Here is a 25045-nt window from a genome sequence, read left to right as displayed (position 1 = left end):
AAGATTTTGACTGAAGCCCTGCAAAGAGGTACTCACTATGTTTTTTGTTGATTTGTTTTGTGAAAAAGTTTCGAATAAGTGACTTCTATGACATCTGCTTTGGACAGAATGTCCTACCCCTGACCACACAGCCATCTTCATTTCTAATGAAAGCCTTGCTGTTTAAAACGAAAATGGTGTTAATAATTTCATTGAGACCTCTGAAAGGTAAGTCAGGGTAGTGGTCTCTTCCAAACATTTCCAAGTTCTCACTCCATGGGCATGTGGCAGGATTGCATTCCCAGACCTCCTGGAGGTCTGGCCCATTAGCTGAGGTGGATTGGTAACAGGATGATATTCAGGAACATTGTGCTATCAATGGGGAAGTTCATCTTGAATGAACTCACACGTGAGCAAGTTGTGAAAGGTAAACATATGTATTTTATTCCTAAAATAGCAACCAGAATTTTTCTTTACATATAATGGTTAAAATATGCACATGAACAAACACATAAACACACACATGCACATTTGTGTGCAGGTACACAAATACACTGTACTGTCTACAAGAATTTTGCCTGTTGCCCAAACAGGCAACTAAGGAAACTTGAGATCCTAAAAGGTAAATTATCTCATTCAAGGTCTAAAATAGACTTAAATAATAAACACATTAAATAGCTTTCTTTTGTTTTGTTCCTTATCTTTATGAAACCTACCATGAATAAGCCTTTTCCAAAGTATATTCAGTGTTTGTCCTGACAATCCAACATCACACTCCTACCCCCAACCCTGCTCCTGAAATTGGATCTAACCCCTGTCCCTCAGGAATTATGCAGAGGGAGGGATGACTGAGTCAGGGAGCCAGGAGGTAGCCTTGGAAATGAGAGCAGCCCACGCCCAGCAAGGTCCCACCAACCCCAGACTTGTCACAGAGGCCACAAGATGGTTTGCAGGTTTCCTTAATCTTGCCAAGGGTGACAAGAAGCCAGACTTTTGCAGGCCACAAATGAGTCAATGAGTCAGTAGATCAGCCATTTTAAAGTCTCCTCATCACATGGCATCTTCGATTTCTCTTCAGCTTAGGTGTCACTCCTGGCAAGAGGAAAAGGTCCTCAAAGACACCGTGGCTGTCCCTCCTCATTCCACACTACTTCCCATGCATTCTTCTTCTGGAACTCACCTCTCAGTCCCGGGACCCAGGACAACAGTGAGAAATGGGCATCCTGGGAAAGATGGTTGGAACACTTGTTAGCAGCAGGAACAATGGCTGACATTTCTTGACAATTTGAATTGAGCCAGGTGTTCTAGGGGCATCACGAGTTCTAGCTCATCTTCTCCTGAAACCAAGGTGTGTGCTATTACTAATCCTGATCTATAGATGAGAAAATGAGGCTCCGGGCATGAGAAGGAAGGTTTGTCTTCCAGCTGTATTGCTCTGTGCCCTTTGCCTTCCCTGAGCTGCTCCTCCAACCCTAAATTGGGTGAGCAGTGCTCTCTCTCCTCTTCTGAACTTGGTCTCTAGAACAACCCTGCAGCTCAATTTACAACTGTCCTTTGTACACCATGTCGCTTCTCTTCCAGTATTTGTTCAGTCATCTCTTTTTAAATTATGAACTGAACTCTGCATCCTTTTGAGTGAATTTCAGGGCTAAACAAACAAGTAGAAGATATTTCGGAAGAACCTGGAGCCTTCCTGTTGCCCCTGGAATCACAGTGGGTAAAAGAGCCTGTTCCGGTCCCATTACAGGCCTGCCCCTTCACCTGAACAGCAGAGGGCGCTGTGAGCTGTGGCCTCAATAGGAAGGAGGTCGCCCTTTCTGCCTTCCCAGATGGGGTTCTCCCACCTCGAATCCACAATGGAAAGGAACTGCCTGCTTTTCACGTCTCTGCAGCTCTCCTCCTCTCATCTTGGGGCCACCTGACAGATCTATTTCAGTCCTGGTTCTAAAAGCAATCTAAACCCTAGATTATTGGAATAAAAGGAGTCTCCACCCACAGTGGGGGCCTCCAAGTTCACTGCAAGTTCTGTTCTCATCTCCCGCCCTCTTTCTCACCGTTGGAATTCAGCCTCCTCCTGAGGCTCAGTCTGTAATTTTCTATGGTGGCTTAAGTACTGGCTTTTCCCTGTAGGTTAGCCCTGCCCTGGAGTATGTCCCTTTCGTGTGCTTACCAAACTCCCTGGGTGCTTAAGGTCTGGTCATTTAACTCAAGTGACACAGATTTTAAAGAAAACATACACAATTTCATTTATGTGCCAGGAAATAAAGACGTTTCTATTTTCTAAAATATATGTCCCCTAATCCCCTCCCACCTCATTAGAGCATCATGGATCAGGCCATTGTGTACAGAGTGGCTCAGTGAAACTTTCAAGTGAAGTTTCTCTTTGAGTGTTTTCATACTTACATTTTACCCTCAACGATTCATTAATTTAGATCCATTGGTTGGACTTAATGATGCATTCTAAATGGGAAAAAAGAAATAACAGAGGTGACAACCAGTAACGATACTGACAAAAAATGATATATATTTACATACATATGTATGTTTATGTGTAGCCTTCCTAGAGATAAACATGTAAAAATCACAACTACAAGGAATTAAATTAACATATTTCACTGAATGTAAGATTATCAGTTACATCATTTTTGTTTTGCTAAAAACAACAACAACAACAAAACTTGTCAATTAAGCCACGACATATTTAATTGGTTATAAGATACATTTCAACTTTAAAGGTGTTAAAAGGTAAAGAAAATGCCCATCTTAAAATTGAAGAGATGTGGTACTAAAAGTCATACTCAGTACAAGCTAACCCTAAATGGTGGCTCTCAGTATATCCAGAAAGCTTGTTTTCAAGGAAGTAGCTCTTAATAAGAATCTATTGGTTAAACAAATAAGTTTTAATTAATATAGCCATGTTGGCAATTTTAGTCAATGCCTTAAAAGACAAACAGCCAGGTCAAAATCTTCCTCAGTGTTTCCTAATGGAGCAATTCTCACCAAGCTGGGTGACTGTGTACACATCTAATAAGTACACTCCATCTTAACTTCCTGATCCATAAAATGAGTGGGCTGCACTAGAATCTCATCTCCAATTCAACTTTCATTTCCTGCCTCTCATCTTTTATAAATCAATGATCATGGATTCACATTGTCCCATCTCAATGGGCCCAAATATCTAGCTCAAATAAACCCAATGTGCAAAAATCTCTATTGATTGTCTTTGCTAGTAGTCCTGGGTACTGAGCTACAATATTTATGACCGAGAAGGACACTGACCATCCCATGTGTGTCTAAAAGCTTACCTCTGCTGCCCTCGATTTCCCCTTCAGAGAAGACATTCTCATTCTCAAAGCATCTCTTATCTAAAAAAGCAATGACAGAAATATCTCAAAACCATCAGAGGAAACAAAAATCCCAAGACTCAAAATTGTCCTGAAACTTTAAGACCAGTAACCCTGACAAAAGCAGCATCAGATGGCTTAATATAGTGGCAAATAATATGACTTGGGTAAAAGTGGAGGTGTGGTTGTGATCAGATTTAGAATTAAAATTAAATTTGTGGCCATGGTTTATATTCCTTTCACCAATTATGCTCTTACACAGCCTCCTGCTGACCTGATAAAGAGTGAGATGAGAGAGTATAGTTCTCCCCTCACAGCTGATGCCCTGAGCTGTTCTCTTAAACACAGCTCCCTGGACTATGCCCTCCCATCAAATTGCCTTGTACTGCTGCTTCCTTTAGCCACATGGAAATCATCTGCAAGGAATTAAGTGAATTCAAATTACCTTGTGATCCATAATGGTTCCAAACAGCAAGATGAAGAAACCCTGTGGTAAAATTCAACAGAATGATGAAGATCAGCTTCTCAAACAGTACCACAGCTGTTATTTTAATACCACTGTTCTCCATAACTTCTAGGACAGCAATTGGACATTAGAAACTGATGCAGACAAAAATGCATTCATGGGTGTTTCCTTTGAGTCTACCTCCTCCTTGGATGAGGATCCCTCTCTTGAGGCTTGATATTTATCGAATGACTACAAATATAAAATAGAATCTTCAACCGTATTAAAGCTTCTGAACTTTCTTTCCAAATATTGTAGTAGCTGTTTTTACTTATGAGGACAGTTACACATGACATCGAATCTTGTAATTCAAAATCACAATCATGTTTCTTGGAAAGCTGGGAATGGAACCACCATTTGACCTAGCTATTTCTCTTCTCAGACTATACCCAAAAGACCTAAAAACACCATACTACAGGGACACAACCACATCAATGTTTATAGCAGCACAATTCACAATAGCTAGACTGTGGAACCAACCTAGATGCCCTTCAATGGATGAATGAATTTAAAAAATGTGGCATATATACACAATGGAATATTACTCAGCACTAAAAAATAACAAGATCATGGCATTTGCAGGGAAATGGATGGCATTAGAGCAGATTATGCTAAGTGAAGTTAGCCAATCCCTAAAAACAAATGCCAAATGTCTTCTCTGATATAAGGGGGATGACTCAAAATGGGGTAGGGAGGAAGAGCATGAGAAGAAGATTAACATTAAACAGGGATGAGAGGTGGGAGGGAAAGGGAGGGAGGAGGGGAATTGCACGGAAGATGGAAGGAGACCCTCATTGTTATACAGAATACATGTATGACGAAGTGAGGAAAAAGAAAAAAAAAGAAGTGTGTCACATTAGATTGGGTAGAGAGAAGTGATGGGAGGGGAGAGGAGGGGAAGAGGGGATAGGAAGGGCAGCAGAATAAAATAGACATTATTATTGCTGTGTGTATATACATGACTGCATAACCAATGTGATTCTGCAACCTGTACACTCAGAAAAATGAGAAATTATACCCCATCTGATTCAAATGTATGATATGTCAAGATTATTGTACGGTCATGGGTCATGTGTATCTAATTAAAACAAATAAAATAAATAAATAATTTTTTTTTAAAAAAAATCACAATCATGGAAGTCGCCTTAAGAAAATGAAACTTCTTTTCTAGTCTGCTTTGAGTTGCAGTTACTGTTCTGTAAATAGGCAATCATGGGCTCTCAGCTAGTGGAAGAATATTTTTGTATGAAAGAAAGAGAAAGCTACAAAGACCTGAAAGGCCTAAAATCACCATCTAAGGATAGTTTAAGGGTGAAGAAACACCAGTCAGGTGACTAAAAATGTTAAAGGTGAGTCACAGGGATAGCTTGTTGAGAAAACAGGATTGTATACAAGTAAAAGTATTTAGGGGGCTGGAGGTACAGCTGGGTTGGCAGAGCACTTGCCTAGTGTGTGCAAAGTCCAGGGTTCAAACCCCAGCCCCCAAATCAAAACAAAGTGGGTATTTTTCTTTCTATCAAGAAAACAGAAATACAAATGAGCTCAAAAAGAAATATAGAACAAAACATCCTGGAGTTTAGTTAAGTTGCAAAGTAAGAAAGAGGATGAGATCATTAGTCACCAGAGTAACTTCTATAGTGGGACAATGCATGTGAATCCAAAAGTTTTTGATTTCCAAAAAATAAGAACAAAAAGAAAGAAAGAAAAAAACTTGAGATGAAATCTTAAAGTAGTTTTGATTTGCATTTCTCTAATTGCTAGAGATGTTGAACATTTTTTCATATGTTTGTTGATTGATTATATATCCTCTTCTGAAAAGTGTTTGTTCAGTTCCTTGGCCCATTTATTAATTGGGTTATTATTATTATTATTAAAGTTTTTGAGTATTGGCAAGGATGTGGGGGAAAATTACACTCATACATTGCTGGTGGGATTGCAAATTGGCACAGCCAATCTGAAAAGCAGTATAGAGATTCCTTGGAAAAGTTGGAATGGAACCACCATTTGACCCATCTGTCCTACTCCTAAGCTTATACCCAAACGACTTAAAAACAGCATACTACAGGGATGCAGCCATATCAATGTTTATAGCAGCACAATTAACAGTAGCTAAATTGTAGAACCAACCCAGATGCCCTTCAGTAGATGAATGGATAAAAAAATTTTGGTGTATATATACAATGGACCATTATTCAGCATTAAAAGAGAATAAAATCATGGCATTTGCAGGTAAATGGATGGAGTTAGAGAATATAATGCTAAGTGAAGTAAGCCAATCCCAAAAACCAAAGGACGAATATTTTCTTATTGATATAAGGAGGCTGACTCATAATGGCATTGGAGGGGGAACATGGGAGGAATGGAGGAACTTAGATAGGATAAAGAGGAGGGAGGAGTGGGGGAGGAATGGGGGTAGGAATGATGGTGGAATGAGTTAGACACCATTACCCTAAGTACATGTATGAAGACACGAATGTTGTGAAAATACTCTGTGTACAATCAGTGACTTAAAAAATTCAGCTCTATATCTGTAATATGAAATGAATTGCATTCTGCCATCATGTATAACAAATTAGAATAAACAAATAATAAAAAAAACTTGAAACAAAGGTTTTTCTTTAATCCAACAGGAAGAATGAAATAAATATGCTACATAGTTTTTTAAGAATTCTGAGTAACAGAAAGTCAAGAATAATATATTTTTTTCTAGAGAAGAAAAAGAAAAAGAAAGATTTCCTAATCTTGTGAAAATAGAAGGAAGACCAGTATTACAGAGGTAAGGAGCCAGGAGGAAAGAAGAAGGAGAGGAAAGGGGAAATACTGGGGAATGATATTAGCCAAATCATATTGTTATGTTGTGTGCATATATGAATATATAACAACAAATCCTACTATTATGTACAAATATAATGCACCAATAAAACACAGGGAATTAACTAGTTAATGAGCATAGTTTTTGTTGTTGTTGTTGTTGTTGTTTTTTTAGAGAGAGAGAGAGAGAATTTTTTAATATTTATTTTTTAGTTTTTTGGTGGACACAACATCTTTTATTTTATTTTTATGTGGTGCTGAGGATGGAACCCAGCGCCCTGCACATGCCAGGTGAGCGTGCTACCGCCTGAGTCACATCCCCAGCCCCATGAGCATAGTTTTTAAAAGAAAGAATTCTAAGTAAGATATGTAAGTGATCTGAGTTGGAGTTTTTTTTTTTTAATCTGTCTTATCTTTTGAATCCCACAATGAAATAGAATAATAATATCAAAGAAAACATTCTGCCTTTAATTTTTGGGATTGGCTTACTTCGTTTAGCATTATATTCTCCAACTCCATCCATTTACCTGCAAATGCCAAATAATAATTAACATAACAATATTAATATAACTAAGCAGTTATACTGATATACCTGAAAGTGGTAGTCAGGTCATTTTTTTCCTGAAAAGACCCAGACAGTAAATATTTTAGGCCATGTGGGCCATGCAGTGACTCACATGTACCAATGCAGCTCAAAGGCAGTCATGGGGGGAAAGGTAAAGAAACCAGCAAGACTATATTCCAGTAAAACCCTATTTACAAAAACAGGCAGTAGGTCATAGTTTGCCAACCCCTGATTAACACCATAATTGAGACTGTGGACTTGCCAAATTACCTATTACTCATAGGCATAGAAAGCAATTTAGCTAATGACAGTGTCCCAAATGTACAAGCTGAGTAGCAAGAGGGAGTAAAACAACTTTGAGACAGTCGATCTTGCCAAACCAACTATGTGAGAGTCCATTTTAGATTCTTATCTTTCTTTTACAGATAAGGAGGTTGAGACTGAGACTTTACCATATGTTTCCCAAGACCAGGAAAAATATGGTAAGATCCATTTCATTAAATAACAACTTAGATTTGTTTTACAAGGACTATCAGGGAAGAGGTATGAGAACTCCTAACTGGTTAACATCCAAAGTGAATGCCAAGGGCCCTCTCTTCATACTATAGAAAATGGTTATTTCACTGAAAATCGGCTATTCCACTGGAAAAGGATAAAATCGTGCTTGTTTTGAGGCATGATGTGAGCATAGCTTCACACCTCCCTGACTTCCTCTGTAAGATAAGATTGACTTCTGGTGTTGAAACCTTAGGAGGGATACTTAGGAGGATCACTGAGGAGAGAAGGAAGGAGATTTGCACCCAACTGACCTGGTCAGGTAAATTCAGCTTGACAGTCAACAGAGTAAGAGACTCAATATCCATAAGATGTGGAAGGAAATGGAAGGAGTGTTTTGAGTTCTGTAATTTTAAATCATAGCCTTTTTTTCCTTTCCTTTTCTTTTTTTTTTCTTTCTATCCAGCCAAGTTACACACACACACACAAAATCTCCCTCTTGGAACTTACCTGGAAAGCATTGAGCACAGCAAAAATTATATGGAATATCAATGAAGTTTCTTCTATGAGAATGACTATTCCAAAACCCCAGGTTAGTCCTAGCAATGGGGTGAGGATGGCCACATTTTTGCTGATCCTCATAATTATGGCCATATCCTGAGACTTGGAACTGCCAATAGAGGGCCTCTGAGTGTTAATAGCAACAACCAAAACCACAAGGAGATTCACAGCCACAATGACCAAGGCTGGGATGACAAATGCAAAGAGGGCTTTGGTATTATCCCAGTTAAGCCAACAAGCATCACATCTCACATAGCCTTTCTGTGGCTCTGTGATAGCAACTGTGGTGACAGCAATAACCAGCGGGCACCCATAGCCAATGGCAAAACCAATGACCATCATGTGGGACTTCATCATCCTACGGAAAATGACCAATATTCCATAGATGATGAGCAGCGCTTTGAAGAGCATCCAGAAAAACAGAGAGAGGTAGAAAAAGTGACTGAAAAATGTCACTGTGACACACCAGTTGTCTTCCTGGGACTTTATGGTAAAGTTAGAGCCTATGATGAACCACACATTAGCAATCAGGAGCGACACTGCTATGTTCACGATGCACACATGATGCATGTATGATATCTCTGTCATAACCACACGGGACCAAACTGTGGCTTCAATGATCAGGCAAAGAACCAAGCTAAGGATTGAGAGGCTGAGTCCAATGCCAGTGATGTAGTCCAGGGCTTTGTCACTCACAGATTTGGGGGACATTAGGATGGAAAACGACATCATCACATTGGTATAGTTACAATGGCATTTCACTTTGTCCATGGTATCCACCATCTTCTTACACTGATTCTTATCCCACATCCTTTTCTGGGAGTGCCAGCCAACACACTGTGCCCTGGTACTTCGGGATTTATTGACTTTTTCAAAGGTGAATAAGATTTCCTTCATCGTTTCTGGCAAAATGACTGAAAGGACCAGACCATTTATGGGTCTGGAAACACTCTCATTTGGCAAGTGGGGTTCTTTCAGAATGGCCCCCAAGGTTGGAAAAGCTATGCTAATGGCTCGGAATGTGTCCCCTGGTGGCAGTTTCTGTAGCTCTTGCCTGGGAATTTCTATCATTCCTAAGATGCTTTCTGTTGTATTATCCACGCTCATGGAGAAATTGAAACTTCTCTTTGTGGTGTTGTGATTGATGTGAAAGCCTTTCATCTGAATGAAGAGTTCATCCACGATGTCCTCAGACTCATTGTGGATATGGAGTTGGCTCGCAAACGAATTCACTGACTGCAACAAATTTGAGCTGGCATTTTTGTCAGGAATGAAAGGCCAGTTTGAAATGGCTGCTGTGTCCAGGATGTGGTTGGCCACTTCACTGTAGCTCTGCAGTGGAGGAAAGCTCGTTATTGTACAAAGTGGATTTCTAAAATCTAAAATTTCTAAACATCTAATTACCTGCTCTTATTTGACATATTTCTCTTCAAATTCTCTGTATTCAAGTCTCACATAAGTAAGGTTGCACACAGGGAAGAAAAGTAAAAGATCTCATATATAAATGCATGTACACACATACACACAAATGATACAGACCTCAGCTAAAAATTACCTGCTTTATCATCGTACCAAAGGCAACATCTCCAAAACACAGGATATAGAACCCAAGTTTCCCATGAGATAGGATAAATGATTATTTCATGAGTGGAGTAGCGGTGGATTCTTTGGTGATCTAAGTTTGAACAACACTATGTACCATATCTCTATATCCCTCTCTTTAATAATAAGTGCTGATGTTCATTAGCACACTAAAGGCTCTACATTCTGCCATAAGGAAAACTGCGTTTAAACCAAAATTTCCTGCAAGTGCTATGCCACCTTTCAAAGATAGAACCACTGAGCTGAGCATGGTGGCTCACATCTGTAATTCCAGTGTCTCAGGAGGCTGAGGCAGGCGGATCACAAGTTCAAAGGCAGCCTCAGCAACGTAGCAAGGCCCCCAACAACTCAGTGAGACTCTGTCTCTAAATAAAATACAATTAAGGCCTGGGGATGTGGGTCACTGGTTAAGCGCCCCTGGGTTCCATCCTGAGTATCAAAAATAATGGAATCTCTGTTAACATTCCTCAGAACAGTTGTGCTCTACCAGAACATAATTTTGGAAATACTAGAGTAAGTTCCATTTTTGCTCATGGTGATCACAATGTATTTCAAATCTTCTAACTTAAGTCAATATGCAAAACTGAAGTGAAATGCCTGATGTTCTTATTATGGTAGTTGTAGTTTTTACCCTGAAAAATACATCTGAAACTGTTAAAGTGTAAGATTTTTAAAAAACTATTACCAGTGTAAGAGTACCTTCATTTTCTCCCGGGTAACACCACCACACAAATCTGTAGAAATATTTTTCAATAACTCAACTATAAATGCAATATTTCCAGATGTGGTTTCTGAGGATTTCACAACATCAATGATGCAAGCATAATCATGAGGGCAATTCTTGCAGATTCTTTGAGCTACACTCTTAACAGGCTCTGGAGCTCGAAAGTCTAGAATGGGTAGAGGTATAGAAGGTGCTGCTACAGAAAGACGTAATGCTGCATTTGAGTCCTGTTTTAAAAAAAAAAAAGATTGTTGTTTTATTAAAAAATGATTGAGTTTCTGGCATGTATCATACTAAAGGAACTAAAAGCACAAACAATCCACATGGAAAAGAAGCAAGTGGTCCTAAAAAGGGGTTTTAGTGCTGAGAAGTAGAGGCAGGTAAGATAGGGTCACAAATAAGCATCAACGTCCATCAAATTCCCATAGAAATCAGGATACTGATACTGACCTTCCCTACTGGAATTCACTTTCAGGAAAGTGGCTTTAACACAAGTATTATTATAACAAGATGATTTTCTACAGAGATGTAGAGAAAGAGAAACCACATGGAATTTCAAATGGGAGTTGTTTTTGGAGGTTGGCAGTTGAAATACCAAATGCTAAAGAATTACAATTTTGAAAAGTTTATAATTGGGGCTGGGGATGTGGCTCAAGCGGTAGCACACTCGCCTGGCATGCGTGGGGTGCTGGGTTCAATCCTCAGCACCACATAAAAAATAAAATAAAAAAATAAAGATGTTGTGTCCATAGAAAACTAAAAAAAAAATAAATATATAAAAAAAAGAAAAGTTTATAATTTACAACTTAGAAGTTATTTGCTCATTTCCTGATGCTTTTACATAGACTCCCTCAGAATGTGACTTCGAATAAGACAAAGCAATAATTTATTTCCTTTAATTCACTTTTGAATGCCACTGTAGTTGCAAGGATAATTATATGATTACCTATGTTAATTGACAGACTCCTAGGAAGTCCCTTTATAAAACCACACAGGAAATGCAGGGACCCACATGCTTCAATGGTGTGAAGGAAAGACAGAAAGAAATGGGGGCTAAGTGCAAAAATATAAAACAGGACATTTTAATTTTAACTGAGATGTGTTCTCTACATTGAATTTCTATGGCCTCTGAATCACACATCTCTACTTTCTTTTGGTCAAGAGACTGAAAGTATTAAAGAAAGATATCAGGGGCTGGGGCTGGGGCTCAGTGGTAGTGCACTTGCCTGGCATGTGTGAGGCACTGTGTTTGATTCTCAGCACCACATATTAATAAAATAAAGGTCTATCAACAACTAAAAAATATACTTAAAAAAGAAAGATATCAAATTTAATTCTAGACATTCAGTTGATTAATTAACACAGGAGCATGCAAATCCAACTTTAAGGCTAAATTTGAATCTCTAAGCAATCATTTATACCACAGGGTAAATGAGCTTCAAGTCTTTGTTGGGAAAAGGTTCTGAGAAGGGAAATGAAATTGGCAGAGATGAGAGTACCCCAGAGTTGGGGTAAGAGAAAAAGGACAAAAGACAAATTTAACCCACTCTATATTTTCCTAAATCCAGGTCTGAGCTGAACAGAGAGCATTACATATGTCTCCGCCACCACCTGGGAGATTAGCTCCTATACCAATAATATGCAAATGAGTCACCTTAAAAAGTGTTTCCACAGAAAGGCTTGTACATGTTTCAGTTAATTTTTGCCACTTTTTTTGATGACATATAAATCCGATTTCTCCACGAAAGTGCTTAGCACAGGGTTGGCTGCAGTTGGTAGAGGAAAGGCAAGGTTCATGACATTTCTCTAAAAAGGAAAAAGAAATGAGTAAGAGACCAAATTAGCATTTCTGCACTGGCACTCTGATAAGTGCATGTAATTCATTCTGGGACTTTGGGGATTGCTTCCCAGAGGAAGTGACATTGAACTGGGTCTGCAGCAATGAATAAGGGCTGCCAGGCCAATGGGGATGCTGGTGTCTAGGCAGAGTGAGCAGCATGTGGAGAGGGCATCTAGAGGTCATTTAGAAAATCTAGCTCAGAACACCTGAGAGGAAGTACAGGCAGTGAGAACTGAAGGAAAGCACCGGTAAAGTCCTGAGGGGCACTGAATGCTGTGCTAGCATCAGAGTTACCAGAAAACATGATTGGATTTGTTATTGAAAGGTAATTGGCAACAGCATAGAGCAAGAATCAGTAAACTATTCTGCACAGAACTGTATAAGTATTTGCCAGATAAAATACAGAAAACCCATTTAAATGTTAATTTTACTTAAGATACAGTCAATTCTCATTATTCACAGGAGTTATGTTCTGTGAATTCACCATGAATTAGCATTCTGAACCAACCATCCTAGGGGAACTTAAGGTTAGATTCCTGCCAGTTTCTGCTCATGACATTTTCATCAACTGATCAATATATGAACTTGTATTATTTGTTTCTGTTAAATGACACCTTATTTAATATATATTGTTGATTCATTAACATTGAGTTCAGGGCCCATAAGCACTGCAACTCAAGCCTGAACCAAGTTTATCTAACCCATGTATTTTCTCCAGAAAACACCACAGCCTTCTTTCACTTAGAAACACTAGACAGCACTTTGGCACTATGGTTGGGGGGCGTTTTATACAAAAAGAAATCATAAACAAAAAGCACAAAAATGCAAAATAATGCATTATGCAGACTGGAAGAGGACTCATTCGTAGTATGAGAGCTAGAATAAGAAAGCAGGATGTTGTGGTTTGGATATGAGCTGTCCCCCAAAAGTCCATGTGTGAGACAATGCAAAAATTTTCAGAGATAAAATGATTAGATTAGGAGAGTTGTGACCTAATCAGTGGATTAATCCACTGATATGGATTAACTGGCCTGTAACTGTAGGCAGATGGAATGTGATTAGAGGAAGTGGGTCACTGGGGGTGTGACTTTGGAGTTTATATTTTGACCCTGGTGAACAGAATTAGCTCTCTCTGCTTTATTGCTGCAGTGTCCTGAATTGCTTTCCTCTGCCTTTCCCTTCCATTACATTGTTCTGCCTCATCACAGCCCCAGAGCTTTAGAGTCAACAGAAGCAACACACCGTGGACTGAACTTAGGAAACTGTGAGCCCAAACAAACTTTTCTTCCTCTACTTTTTTTTTTTTTGTCAAGTGTTTTGGTTGCAGTGACAAAAAGCTAACACAAGGCATCACCTTGGCCAATCTTAGCTGGGAACCTGTGCATTAGGCAACTCCATTTTCGCTGTTCTGTGCATGTCTGTGAATGATCACAAGAACACTATATTGATTTAAGGGTTATAAATAAATTTCAGGGAGTAAGTGAATTTGCAAATTTAGAATCTGCCAAAAAAAATGAGGGTGGATTGAAAGTGTTTTGTTAAAAAGAGAGAGAGAGAGAGAGAGAGAGAGAGAGAGAATTATTTTTACTGTATTTATGACACATGCAATATTATCCATTGCTTATCTGAAATTCAAATTTAACCTGGCATCTTATATTTTTATTTTCTAAATACAGCAAACCCTAGTCAGAATAAATATTTTCAACTTTGCAGATCACATGGGTGTCTGTCGCATCTACTCAACTATGTCTTTTTAGTGTGAAAAGTAGCCAAAGACAGTATGTAACTGAATGGGGATGACTGTGTTCCATTAAAAACGGGTGGTGGGCCAAATATGCCGGCCCATAGGTCAAAGTGAATTAGCACAAGACAGGAAGTCTAAGAAAGAAACTGTTGAAGTATTCTTAGAAAAATTGCCTTTAAGATAGTGACAATAGAATGGAAATATGTAGATGATGCTGACACCTATTAGGTGCTGAAGTCAATAAAATGAGGTGACCAACTGGTTAGAATCAAGGCATGCACCCATACTTAGGGCCTGGACTACTGCTTTCTCTTGGAAAGAAAACAATTGGGTATGTATTTTTCCTTGACATCTACCACATATAACAATTTTGCAAGTTATTTAACTGGAGTAGTTCTTAATTTTTTCATTCATTTGCTTGGAGATGATGCTATAATGTTGTTACAAAGGTTTAATGAGACAGCCTCTTGTTCAACACTTAGATAAGTGTTGTCATAAATACCCAGTAAATGTTAGCTACCTTTCTCTCCTCTTTTTCTTTCCAAGTCCACATTTATTTAGAGATGTGTTTGCCACCAGAACTATACCTGTCCATGACTGTGCAGAATCCAGTTATCCCTACTATGTAGATGTGAGCCACATGATTTTGTTATATTACTACTAATGACTTTACCTCCTTAGTTTATGTCTCACTTCTTGAGAGTGACCAGTCTCACCATCATGGTATCCACCTGGCATTGCTTCAACAGACCTCTCAGCACCACAGTGTTGCATTTGTTAAAGCACCCTGAAAATATCTGAAGGAAGGAAAGGAGGAATTTGGTCCTCTTTCCTGTTCTGCCTGTTGTTAGCTCATTAGTTTGAACAGATTTACTTCCTTTGGGGTTTGAAAATGGACATTTGTCAACTGCTGTAGAATACACAGGAATGTTTGCAAACTCACTTCACTGACTATGCCATTGATAATGGTATTGTTGTAATAAATCTACCAATAGTGGCAAATATGATGGACTTATTAGAAATAATGATTTCCTTGGAACACCTGTGGCCTGGGGGCATGCTTGGAACATCAGTGTCCTTCCTTTATCCTGCCCTGTCTCCAAATGTATAAAGATGGTTCTAGAGATACATACCTTGTATCCTTCCGGTTCCAGGTTTCCCTTCAAAGTTTTGAAGTTTTGCTCTATCCTGAAAAACACAATCCCCAAAGGCCCTCTTTACTGTGGGACTGTCTTTGCTCATCTCAACTTAGAGGCTCCATGTAAATATGGAAAGGAAATATGTTCATTTTGAGGAAAATACCTGCAGCAGATTCCTGTGATGGTATTGCAGGTACTTGCCCAAGGGAACACAGATGAGAGCACAGAGAACACACTGCCCTCCATGAGGGCTTAACCTCGACAGAGTCACTTGGGCTCTGAAGGTCAAGTTAGGGGATAGGGTACATCATTTTTTTTTTTTAGTGGTCAATGTACCTTTATTTTATTTATTTTCATGTGGTGCTGAGGATTGAACCCAGTGCCTCATACATGCCAGGCAAGCCCTCTATTGAGCTATAGTCCCAGCCCCTAGGGTACATCTTTTGGGAAGCTTTAATTATGCCAATCAAGCTCGGACTCTATTAACTATAAAGGTGAAATGCTGTAATGTGACCCTCCAGCTACATCCTTAGAAGAAAGAAATGGACATATACTAGGAAGGGTCCTTGGTTATAATAACAGAATAACAATTTTTTTAGACCTATAAAGGACTATAAATATTATCTTAAAAAACAAACCTCATCTTATAGATAAGGAAACTAAGACTCAAAAAAGTACAACAACTTGTGTAGCTAGTGAGAAGCAAAATCAAGATCTGAATCTAAGTTGCCCTACAACTGCCAGTCTAGTGCTTTCTCCTCTCTTCAGCTCCCTGTCCACATTCCCTGTGGCTTGCGAAGGGATGGTTCTACTACGCCATTGCTCTCCAATCACATTCCTGCCACCTTTCCTCTATGTTTATTCCCTTCCTTAGAAAGTTAGTATCAGCAAGAGTAAACTTATAGTCATATAAATGTATTTAAAAGGACATGCTGTTTATCAGAAATCCAGCTATCTAGAGAAACTGAGGGATTTCTCTTGGGACCATGTAGAGATGGATCAAACTTACTTTTATATGATTCTTGGGTCTATGGTGGGAACATTCTGTAGCCAGAAAAAACAGTACACAGCAAATCATGGTAGCCTGGGACTTCATTTTCACACATTAGGATCTTAACCTGCAATAGAGAAAAAAAAGTGGGTCCTGCCAAAGGGGATCAGTTCACATAAGTGACATTAACATTGCACTTAGCAGGCTAACCAGTCTCTTAGCAAGGGGACTCTGAGATCTCCACACCCAAACAACCTGCTCCCAAAGGGACACCAACCAATATCTGTTTTCAAACCAATTAAGATAAAAAAAAAAAAAGGAAAGTCTTTCTCTGAACTGTTGACCTATCCACAGCAGAAGACAGGAATAAGGGAAGCACCAGGACTGATGTAAGTCTAACAGAGCATCAGTCCTTATTTAATCTACGTTTCTTTAAAGTACCATTTGTCAAAAATTGCTATTGCCTATACTAGTCTAAACACTTTCTTTGCTTTAATTCATTTAATCATATAACAGAAGATACTATTACTTTCCTCATTTTATCAGTGGGAAACTAAAGCACAAAGAATTGAGCAACTATGAGCCCAAGGTCACTCACATAAAAAGTATGAGAACCTAGAGTCCAGCTCAAATGGCCCAGCTGGACAGCCATTCCTGATTTCTATAGTAGGGTCTCTCTGGGATGATGCTATTGACATTTGGATAATTCTTACTCGTTGAAGGCTCTCCTGTGAGTTGTAGGATGTTTAGCAGCATCTCTAGTTTCTATCTAATAGATGCCACCAGCACCCCCCAAAACACACCCCAAGTATGGCAGCCAACATTGTCTCCTTACTTTGCCAAATGTGTTCTAGAGGAGACTTTCTCCCACACACATTGAGAATCACTATCCTTCATAATACTTTGTCTTGGAGACAAGTAAAGTGAACATAACATGCACAATTGTCTGCTACTGGAACATACACTGAGACTTCCTCTACTGGATGAATAGATTTCTGTATAGATCCACTAGAAGCACTGGAAGTTAACTCTGTTTGTTGCCATGTCTTTGTTTCTTGCCTTTTATTTTTTTCCCTAATGTTTCCATTTTTCAAAACCAGATCTCCAAGATAGTATCAAATACCATGGTTTAACTTCGTCACAGATAATCCTGGTCATCCCATTATACTTTCATACATAATGGTGATAATTTATACCTGTTATTGGTAAGAGTTCCTTAGAATGGTTTTCTTGGAAGGGTACAGGCAGAAAAGTGAAAAAAACATGGATTTTAGAGTTGATAAGCACTAGACTGCAATCTTATCTCCACTGTTTATAAACTAGTTTAACTTCACTGAGTCTTTTTGTTTTCATTTCATTAAGTTTAAATGTTGATTCATTCATTTATCAAATGCCTTTTATTTGCCAGAAACTTTACCAGATGCTGGAGGAACAAAAATTAAAAATTGCTGTCCTTTCCATAAAGCATGTGCAGTGGGGACACAGACAAGTCCATCTAATAGTGAGAAGAAGGTTCACCCATACACTGATCTGGTTAACAAGGCTAGGCAGAGAATAAGCCCTCAGCAAACCTCAGTTCCACTTAGTGAGGGGAAAGTTCTAAGGGAGATGATCTAACTGATTCATCATTACTCCTGAGACCATCTGATCTAACATCAGACCTTTACTGGGTGGAGTCAAATCTAAGATGAACTTTCCGAAGTCTAGGGAGCCTCCTACTGAAATCAGAGTGACAGGTACTTGCAGGAAGGCTTTAAGTTGTCTTTGACTTTAAAATTCTTAACCAATGAATGGGGGAAAGTATTTTGATTTACAAAATCATCTTGTAGAGCAAGTCTGAGCAGGGGAAAGAGAACATGGCAGAATGACAGGCAAAGTGTGGTAATGAATTTGCATAGATATGGGGATTGCATGTACAGAATTTATCGTCTTACAGTGTGGGTGGGAAGAAGCTATTGTGTGTGTTGCAAAATGGTGGATGGGCACTCTAACCAATTTGGAATATGAATATTGTTTAACACAAATATGCAGACAATCATCACAAAAGAAATTACCAGCAGAGGCAGGAAAAATTGTATTAAATGTATCCATAACTTTCATATATACAACTGTGACTTTCAAAGTTTTTGACCATGGTATAAGAAATGAATCTTACATTATAACTCAGTATGTATATACATACAGGTGTGTATATAGGTATTATACATAAATCCGAAAAATACATGATCTTTATGTTTTTTAAAATTCTTTATGTGAAAATATTTATCCTTCCTACCTATAAGCAAAATACTCTTAGCATATCCAATTCATCTCATACATACTATATTCCATTTGACATTCTTGCAAATACTGGTTGCTACCCATTAAATTAAATTCACAAGCTACTAATGGACTATAGTCTGCAATTTAAAAAACAGAAATATAGGGCTGGGGATATAGCTCAGTTGGTAGAGTCCTTGCCTAGCATGCACAAGGCCCTGGGTTCAATCCCCAGCACCAAACACACACAAAAATTAAAATTAAAAAAAAAAAAACAGAAGTATAGACTATAAGGTTTGTTTTCATTGTCAACTTGAAAACTGTTCATTTCTTTCACTAAAGTAGTCATTTTGATCCTTTCTCTTTGCGATTCTTCATAATTATGCTGAAATTTCCCTCCAAGATACAAGGGAGAAAAGATATGCACATTCAGGACCAAATCATTAGACTGATGTTGCCTGTAAACCAAATTATCCTCCATTAGAGATCATAGTGTTAAATGCACAAATGAGTTAAGGTGAACCAAAAGGAGGTATTTATAAATAATAACACCTACCATCTGAAACTTCAGGAGAAGGGTCCCTTTACCATCCATAATTGTCAATATAGAAATTTTATTTAAAGTTAACCTTGCTGGAAGAGTCAGGCATTTGACACAATAATATGATATAATTTGTGGGGTCCAAAAATGCTTCCCCTCCCAGTGCTGGGGTCTCCCAGTAAGCATAGCCTCTTAAAGTATTCAGGGTGTAAGATCCAAGAGTCAAGACATTTTTTATAAGTCATTGTACTCTTATGGGACATTATGAGATAATGATATATTTTACATATTCATATAAGAAAAGTTTTACTAGTAAAAATATGTATGAGATATAAAATTAAAATCATAAGCATGACTATAAGAAACATGAACTGAGCATAATTGCCTGGAGGGTTTTGATCACCTGTGTTATTGTAGTCTGTATATGTAACCTATGTATCATTAGGTATGATAATTATATGGTAAGTTTTCTTCAGTTGCTACAAATGTTGGGAGAATTTCAATAACCTTACACAAGAGGAGTCATAGAATCCTTATTTTGCAGAGTTTGATCACTGTGATGAATCCTATAGGTGTTCTCAGGTTGGCCCCAAATGGGTTGTTTCTCTTCTCACCAAAAAAAAAGTTGAATGGGGTATCTCAGATGGGGCCAAAGCCAAAAGCCAAATGTTCTGCAAAGCAGAGAGAGAGCAGAGCTCTGAGAATTAAAACATAAAAAGAAGTCCTAGCAGCACAATTCATAACCAGAGACTGGTATTTTATATAACAGAGTAGAGAAAGCCCACATTCTTTGATTTACCACTGATCAAAAAGGCAGCAGAACACAACAGACACTAGTATGGCAATATGTAAATCAATGGATGTGTAACTGATGTGATTCTGCAATCTGTATATGGGGTAAAAATGGGAGCTCATAACCCACTTGAATCAAAGTGTGAAATATGATATATCAAGAACTATGTAATGTTTTGAACAGCCAACAATAAAAAATTAAAAAAATAAAAAAAAAGACTTAATTAAAGTAAACTTTAACTGTGCATGATTCCAAATTGAGAAGTTTCTGCAAATACAAGCAAAGTTCCTCTCCAGTATCTTGTGTTATCTCTTGAAAGAATGAGGGAAAGAAAAGAACAATGATGCAAAATTTGAATACTAAGTTAAATAGGACAAGAGAATTGTGAATCATCCAAAGGAACATGAGCAAAACACAGGACTAAAAGAAGCAGCTTTTAGATGTAAATCTCCCCCAGGCTAACTCACCTGGCTGAGTCACCAGTTTTTGGTGACAAATGGCTGGAGTCAATGCCATGTTCTATCCTACATGGAAAATCCAGAGTTGTTCCATGTATTTTATGCTTAAATTCCCTTTATACCATTTATTGACTTCTAATTCTGCAGTGTATTCAGTTTGTTAACAAAATTGTCAGTCTCCATAACATCCCTAGTTCTATACGGAGACAGAGAAACATTTTGTTTGAGAGATAAGTCACTAGCTACTAAATCCAGGATCCTAGTACTCAGGATGAGGGAAAGCAAGACAGTAAGGATTAGACCTTTCAGAACTGTACTGTAGCTATGAATATCTATGTCTGCCAGTGAGATGTTTGTATCCACGGATTTAAATTTTCTTTGAATTTAGGAAATCTGCCTGCTTTACTTTTAGTAGGCAAACAATAGAGTTTGGTATTTGCTATATTTAACGAAGGGATGGTACCCTAAACTAGGTTTCTGTAGAACATTTTTCTGATGAAAGACAAAGGCGTTCCATGGTTAGTTCAACTGGGATAACAATGTGTGCTATACCACTCCCCCCAGACTTCCTTCTGTCCCCAACACACACACACACACACACACACACACACCCCAAAGCTTCCGAGAGTTCTTATAAAATTAAAAAAAAACATGTCACCCAGTTTTTATTAAAATTTAGCTTGCTCATCAAAAATGCTTTGGGGAATTTTAAGCTGCTGTTCCATGAAAATTTGTCATCTTGGAGGCAAACAAGTTAATCTGCCCAAACTCAGCCCTGCTATGTATTTGTTGGGCCCCTGTACCAACGGGTTCATGGGAGCTCTTTAAGTCACTTACACCAAAGCTTGGGACAATCACAAGGAGAACAGGTTCAGGAATGGAAAATAAAAATCAGTGAGGAAAAAAACAAGATACAAAAGAACTCTTGCCTGAAGTTATCTGTGGCAACAAGGTAAATAATAATTTTTCATTTGCAAACAAACTCCCTCCAGTTTCTAACTAGTCACATCTTGCTCCCAAAAAAGCTCCACATTTTCTTCCCAAAGAGTCTGCAAGATACTTATTTTTGCAATAAAAGCAACTACACGGCATTTTCTCAAGACATGTAAAAGTAATCAATCCATGTCCCAAATTCCTCCTCCCCTCCTCCACAAATCACCTCTGTGCATCCTTATACAAGTGTGAATTACCCACTACAGTCCACCTTTGCTTTTCACACAATAATAAACAGCAACTCTAGGCTGCTGAATTAAGCCAGGCTCCCTGCTCTAACCTAGTGATTAAAGAGAGAGAAAATAACATTTGTTGGCTCAGAAACTTAAAAGAAAATGTAGCAAGGTCCAATAGACCCAGAGTGAACTACCTTCCCAACCAATTTACAGCAGTCAACACCCACCACCCCACTGCCCAAGCACTGATCACAATGGGTCAACAGAGCACATCAGTGCTCTTAGCCCCAGAGACTGAGAGAAATCAGGTCACATCTAGGGTACAGAAAGGGAAAAAATCAGGCTTTTGCTAGTTGGGAGGTGAACACCTAACTTTTCTCTCAGCACCCAGCAGAGTGTAAGGTACATAAATGAACACTCAGTAAGCATCCATTGTATAAGTCAATTATGATCCCTCAGAGAGAAAATGAATGAGTAAAGATCCCTACCCAGCGTTTGAAGTTTTGTTTTACAATCAACAGGAAACTTTTCTATCTTAGAGAGGCAAGTGATCATACAGTGGTCTTCAGAATCCCGGAGAGATTGGTTCCAGGATCCGCACAGACACTAAAATCCACCCACACAGAAAATCCCTCATACCAAATGAAATATGGTTGCATGTCACTTGTGCACATCCACCCCTAAACTTTAAAATGTCTCTAGATTATGTATCTCATACAAGGCAAATGCTTTGTAATAGTTTTTAGACTCTATTATTTAGGAAATAATGACAAGAAAAAGGTAGAGATGTGTTTGGTATAGACACATTTTGCTTTTTCTTAATGGTTTTAATTCAAAGTTGGTTGAACCCATGGATGTGGAACCCACAGATAGAGAAGGCCAAGGTATTTGCAATTCTAGGTAATTTTTGAAACCTAGTGATTTAAGCAGAAATGCTCACTAATGCTAGATTTACTACGTATTTCTTCATTGTACTACCTGAAGCATGTAGGTAAAAATGTAGTGGGAGGTCCCAACTAGGTAAATAAGAAATAAATCCATGTGAAGGAAGGGAAAAAAGAAAAAGAGAGCCCTGCTAGCATATGAATGTGTGCCATGGGTGTCATAAGAGGGTGACATGACCATGCATGGGTCTTTTCCATGCTGTGTCTACAAACCAGAACTCACAGAACACTGTTCCCCTGGACAGACCCAGAAAACCTGAACACCATCTTCTATTTTCTCCATCTTCCAAGTACCTTGCCTGAATTTCTGAATGAGCTGGAATTCAAAGCTACGATTAGCCTGGGTCCTGGAGCTGACTTGGGTATGTGCTTGATGGAGCTGGAGATGACTCTCACAGACTGAGATGTGCCCCACCTGTCTGAACATGCTGGGCAAGGACTGGCACTGGGACTCCCAAAGAAAATAAGAAAGGGTCAGACCAGGAATAGTAAATGCAGTCAGTGATGAGGGAATGTGTGGAAAGTGTGATCTCTCAGATCTCTTGATGCCAACACCCTAAGGTGAGAGGTCTGGGAACATCTGGAAATCAGTACACACGGTCCCTAAGTGCTCCTCTCTGCTGAAGTGTACCACACGAGGTGAGAGGAAGGCATCCATTCCCACCAGCTTATCTAGACAGTAACTCACCTCATACTCCTTGGCCAATCCCTTTGTCTGATATGAGTGACCAATTCAGAAAGGTTAACTGAAGGGCGAGGAACCTAAGAGTTAGGTGACCCACATTTTAGGGTGTGTGTATGTTTTGTTGCCCTAAGCCAAATTCCATAACTGTATGTCCCATATACTCCATTACTGCAATTACAATTCTGATTATAACCTCAGATGGATAAATGAGTTGTTTATGTGTTTAAAACCCACTATTTCTTGGCCTCAATAACAGATTCTCTTTAGTTACTCTTAGTGGTTCTCCCTTGCCTAGGATAGGGTACTTCATACAGAACCTTGGGGAAAAGAAAGGTAGCAAGATCTATCAGAATTGGGAACATCTCTTCCTTGGCTATTTTAGACGGCTTCCAGATAATCTTTTTGTAGCTCAGTATCTTTTCTGAGATTATTTTGGATCCAAATTCTGATAGGTCTCAAGATCACAAAACTCAGAGTTGGGAGGCATCCACACAGCTCACCAACTATCCTGGTATTTACCATAATTTCAAAGAAACTGATAGTCCCAGCAATTACTCTCTCCCATGAAGAAAGCACACACACACACACACACACACACACACACACACACACACAATCAGCATCTAGGGACACAACAATTTAGAGCTTTCAGGATTTATCTCATAATCTAAGGAATATGAGACTTCAAACAGCACATCACTGTCCCCTCAAAAGAAGGGACATACCTCTGCAAAAGGTTCTAACAGTAAGTGGAAGAAATGTTTTAAGTTTCTATAAAGACAGCTTTGTCAGCCTGGTTAAAGAAGAAACCACTACAGAATGCTTTTTATAAAACATTCAGCTTTGCATTCAATCTAAAGGAAGGGAATTGAATTTTATCATGCAAGAGGACAATTCAGGGACAGTGAGTCTGATTGCCTGACAGGATGTTTTTCATTTTTCACTCCTAGAAGTGAGCAATTAGAGCCTGACCGATGACTCTTTGAAGAAAAACAAACATAAAAGAGACTTAGGAAACACCCCAACTTGGAGCTGGCCAATTTCTAAATAATGTTCGGGAAGGATCCTGCAGAATCAAGCATTCCAGAAAATACCATCATAAATCACACATTTCTCCCATGCTGGAACATATTCAAAAACATTTCTTTCTTCAGGAGAAAAGAGGTGTGGGCTTGGGACAGGTACTCACGGTATCCAGGAAGTAGATCTAGCAGCTGGGAGGTGGAGAATCACCCAGCTGGCAGATTGGCACTGAGTTCCCACCATCGTGCCCCGGCATCACATGTGCCCACACTGGTGCCCCCCACAGTCTTCCTTCAGTGGCCATGACCCATCTTTTTCATCTTTTGGAAGGGAAGTCCGGGAGGCCCTGGTGAGAACCAGCCGCCTATTGTAAGAAGCCAATCTGACAACAGTATAGCTGCCCACAGCTTCAAGGCTTGTGCAAGTGTGTGATTCACTCCACAATGGGCCCGTCAAGCACACCTGAGAGAAATTACAGGTTTCTCTTGTCTGAAGCAGATCCATTAAAGTGAGTCACCTGTTTGTCCTGCCATTCCTCATCTTTATCTCAGATGATGACATGAGACTCTGTGTTCCACCTACTACACTGGTGTGAGTAGGAGAGTGATAACATGCAAGGTTGCACTACTATCGCTGATGATTTTAAAAGGTTTTTATTGCTTTTCTGCCTATACCGATGTTGAACTTGGAGAAAACTGGCTGACTTTCTATAGGCAGAAACTTACTCTGCGCCGTCTTGGGAAGCGTTGAGGAACTGCACAGAATAGGTTAACTCCTGATGAACCTTGGAGATGACACATGCAATGTCCTGCACATCTCACAAAGGGGGTGACTTTTAGATAATTACATCAGAAAATCATCATCTAATCTCTA

General features: G+C 39.0%; 1 protein-coding gene across 7 annotated transcripts; it reads right to left on the bottom strand.

Moving 5' to 3' along the window:
• Adgrf4 (adhesion G protein-coupled receptor F4) lies at window positions 1–24626 on the bottom strand. Of its 7 annotated transcripts, none has more exons than XM_048805457.1 (11): window positions 24339–24625; window positions 19613–19771; window positions 16319–16427; window positions 15304–15358; window positions 12241–12392; window positions 10625–10813; window positions 8210–9592; window positions 3769–3810; window positions 3285–3344; window positions 2383–2439; window positions 5–1202 (listed from the first exon to the last, which is right to left on the bottom strand). In XM_048805457.1, the coding sequence occupies exons 3-10, from the start codon at window positions 16403–16405 to the stop codon at window positions 2392–2394; spliced, it is 2016 nt and encodes a 671-aa protein (XP_048661414.1). In that variant the 5' UTR covers window positions 16406–16427; window positions 19613–19771; window positions 24339–24625; the 3' UTR covers window positions 5–1202; window positions 2383–2391. The 7 variants fall into 7 exon arrangements, 6 of the variants coding, with proteins under 6 accessions (XP_048661415.1, XP_048661414.1, XP_048661413.1 ...); XM_048805456.1 differs by having other exon boundaries at window positions 8–1202; window positions 10562–10813; window positions 19715–19771; window positions 24339–24624; XM_048805455.1 differs by having other exon boundaries at window positions 9–1202; window positions 10562–10813; window positions 19608–19771; window positions 24339–24624.
• Window positions 24627–25045: the final 419 nt, after the last annotated feature.

The sequence above is a fragment of the Marmota marmota genome, unplaced genomic scaffold (genome assembly GCF_001458135.2).
Source record: "Marmota marmota marmota unplaced genomic scaffold, marMar, whole genome shotgun sequence".
NCBI classification, from domain to species: Eukaryota; Metazoa; Chordata; class Mammalia; order Rodentia; family Sciuridae; genus Marmota; species Marmota marmota.
This window is presented reverse-complemented; position numbering and strand designations above follow the sequence as displayed.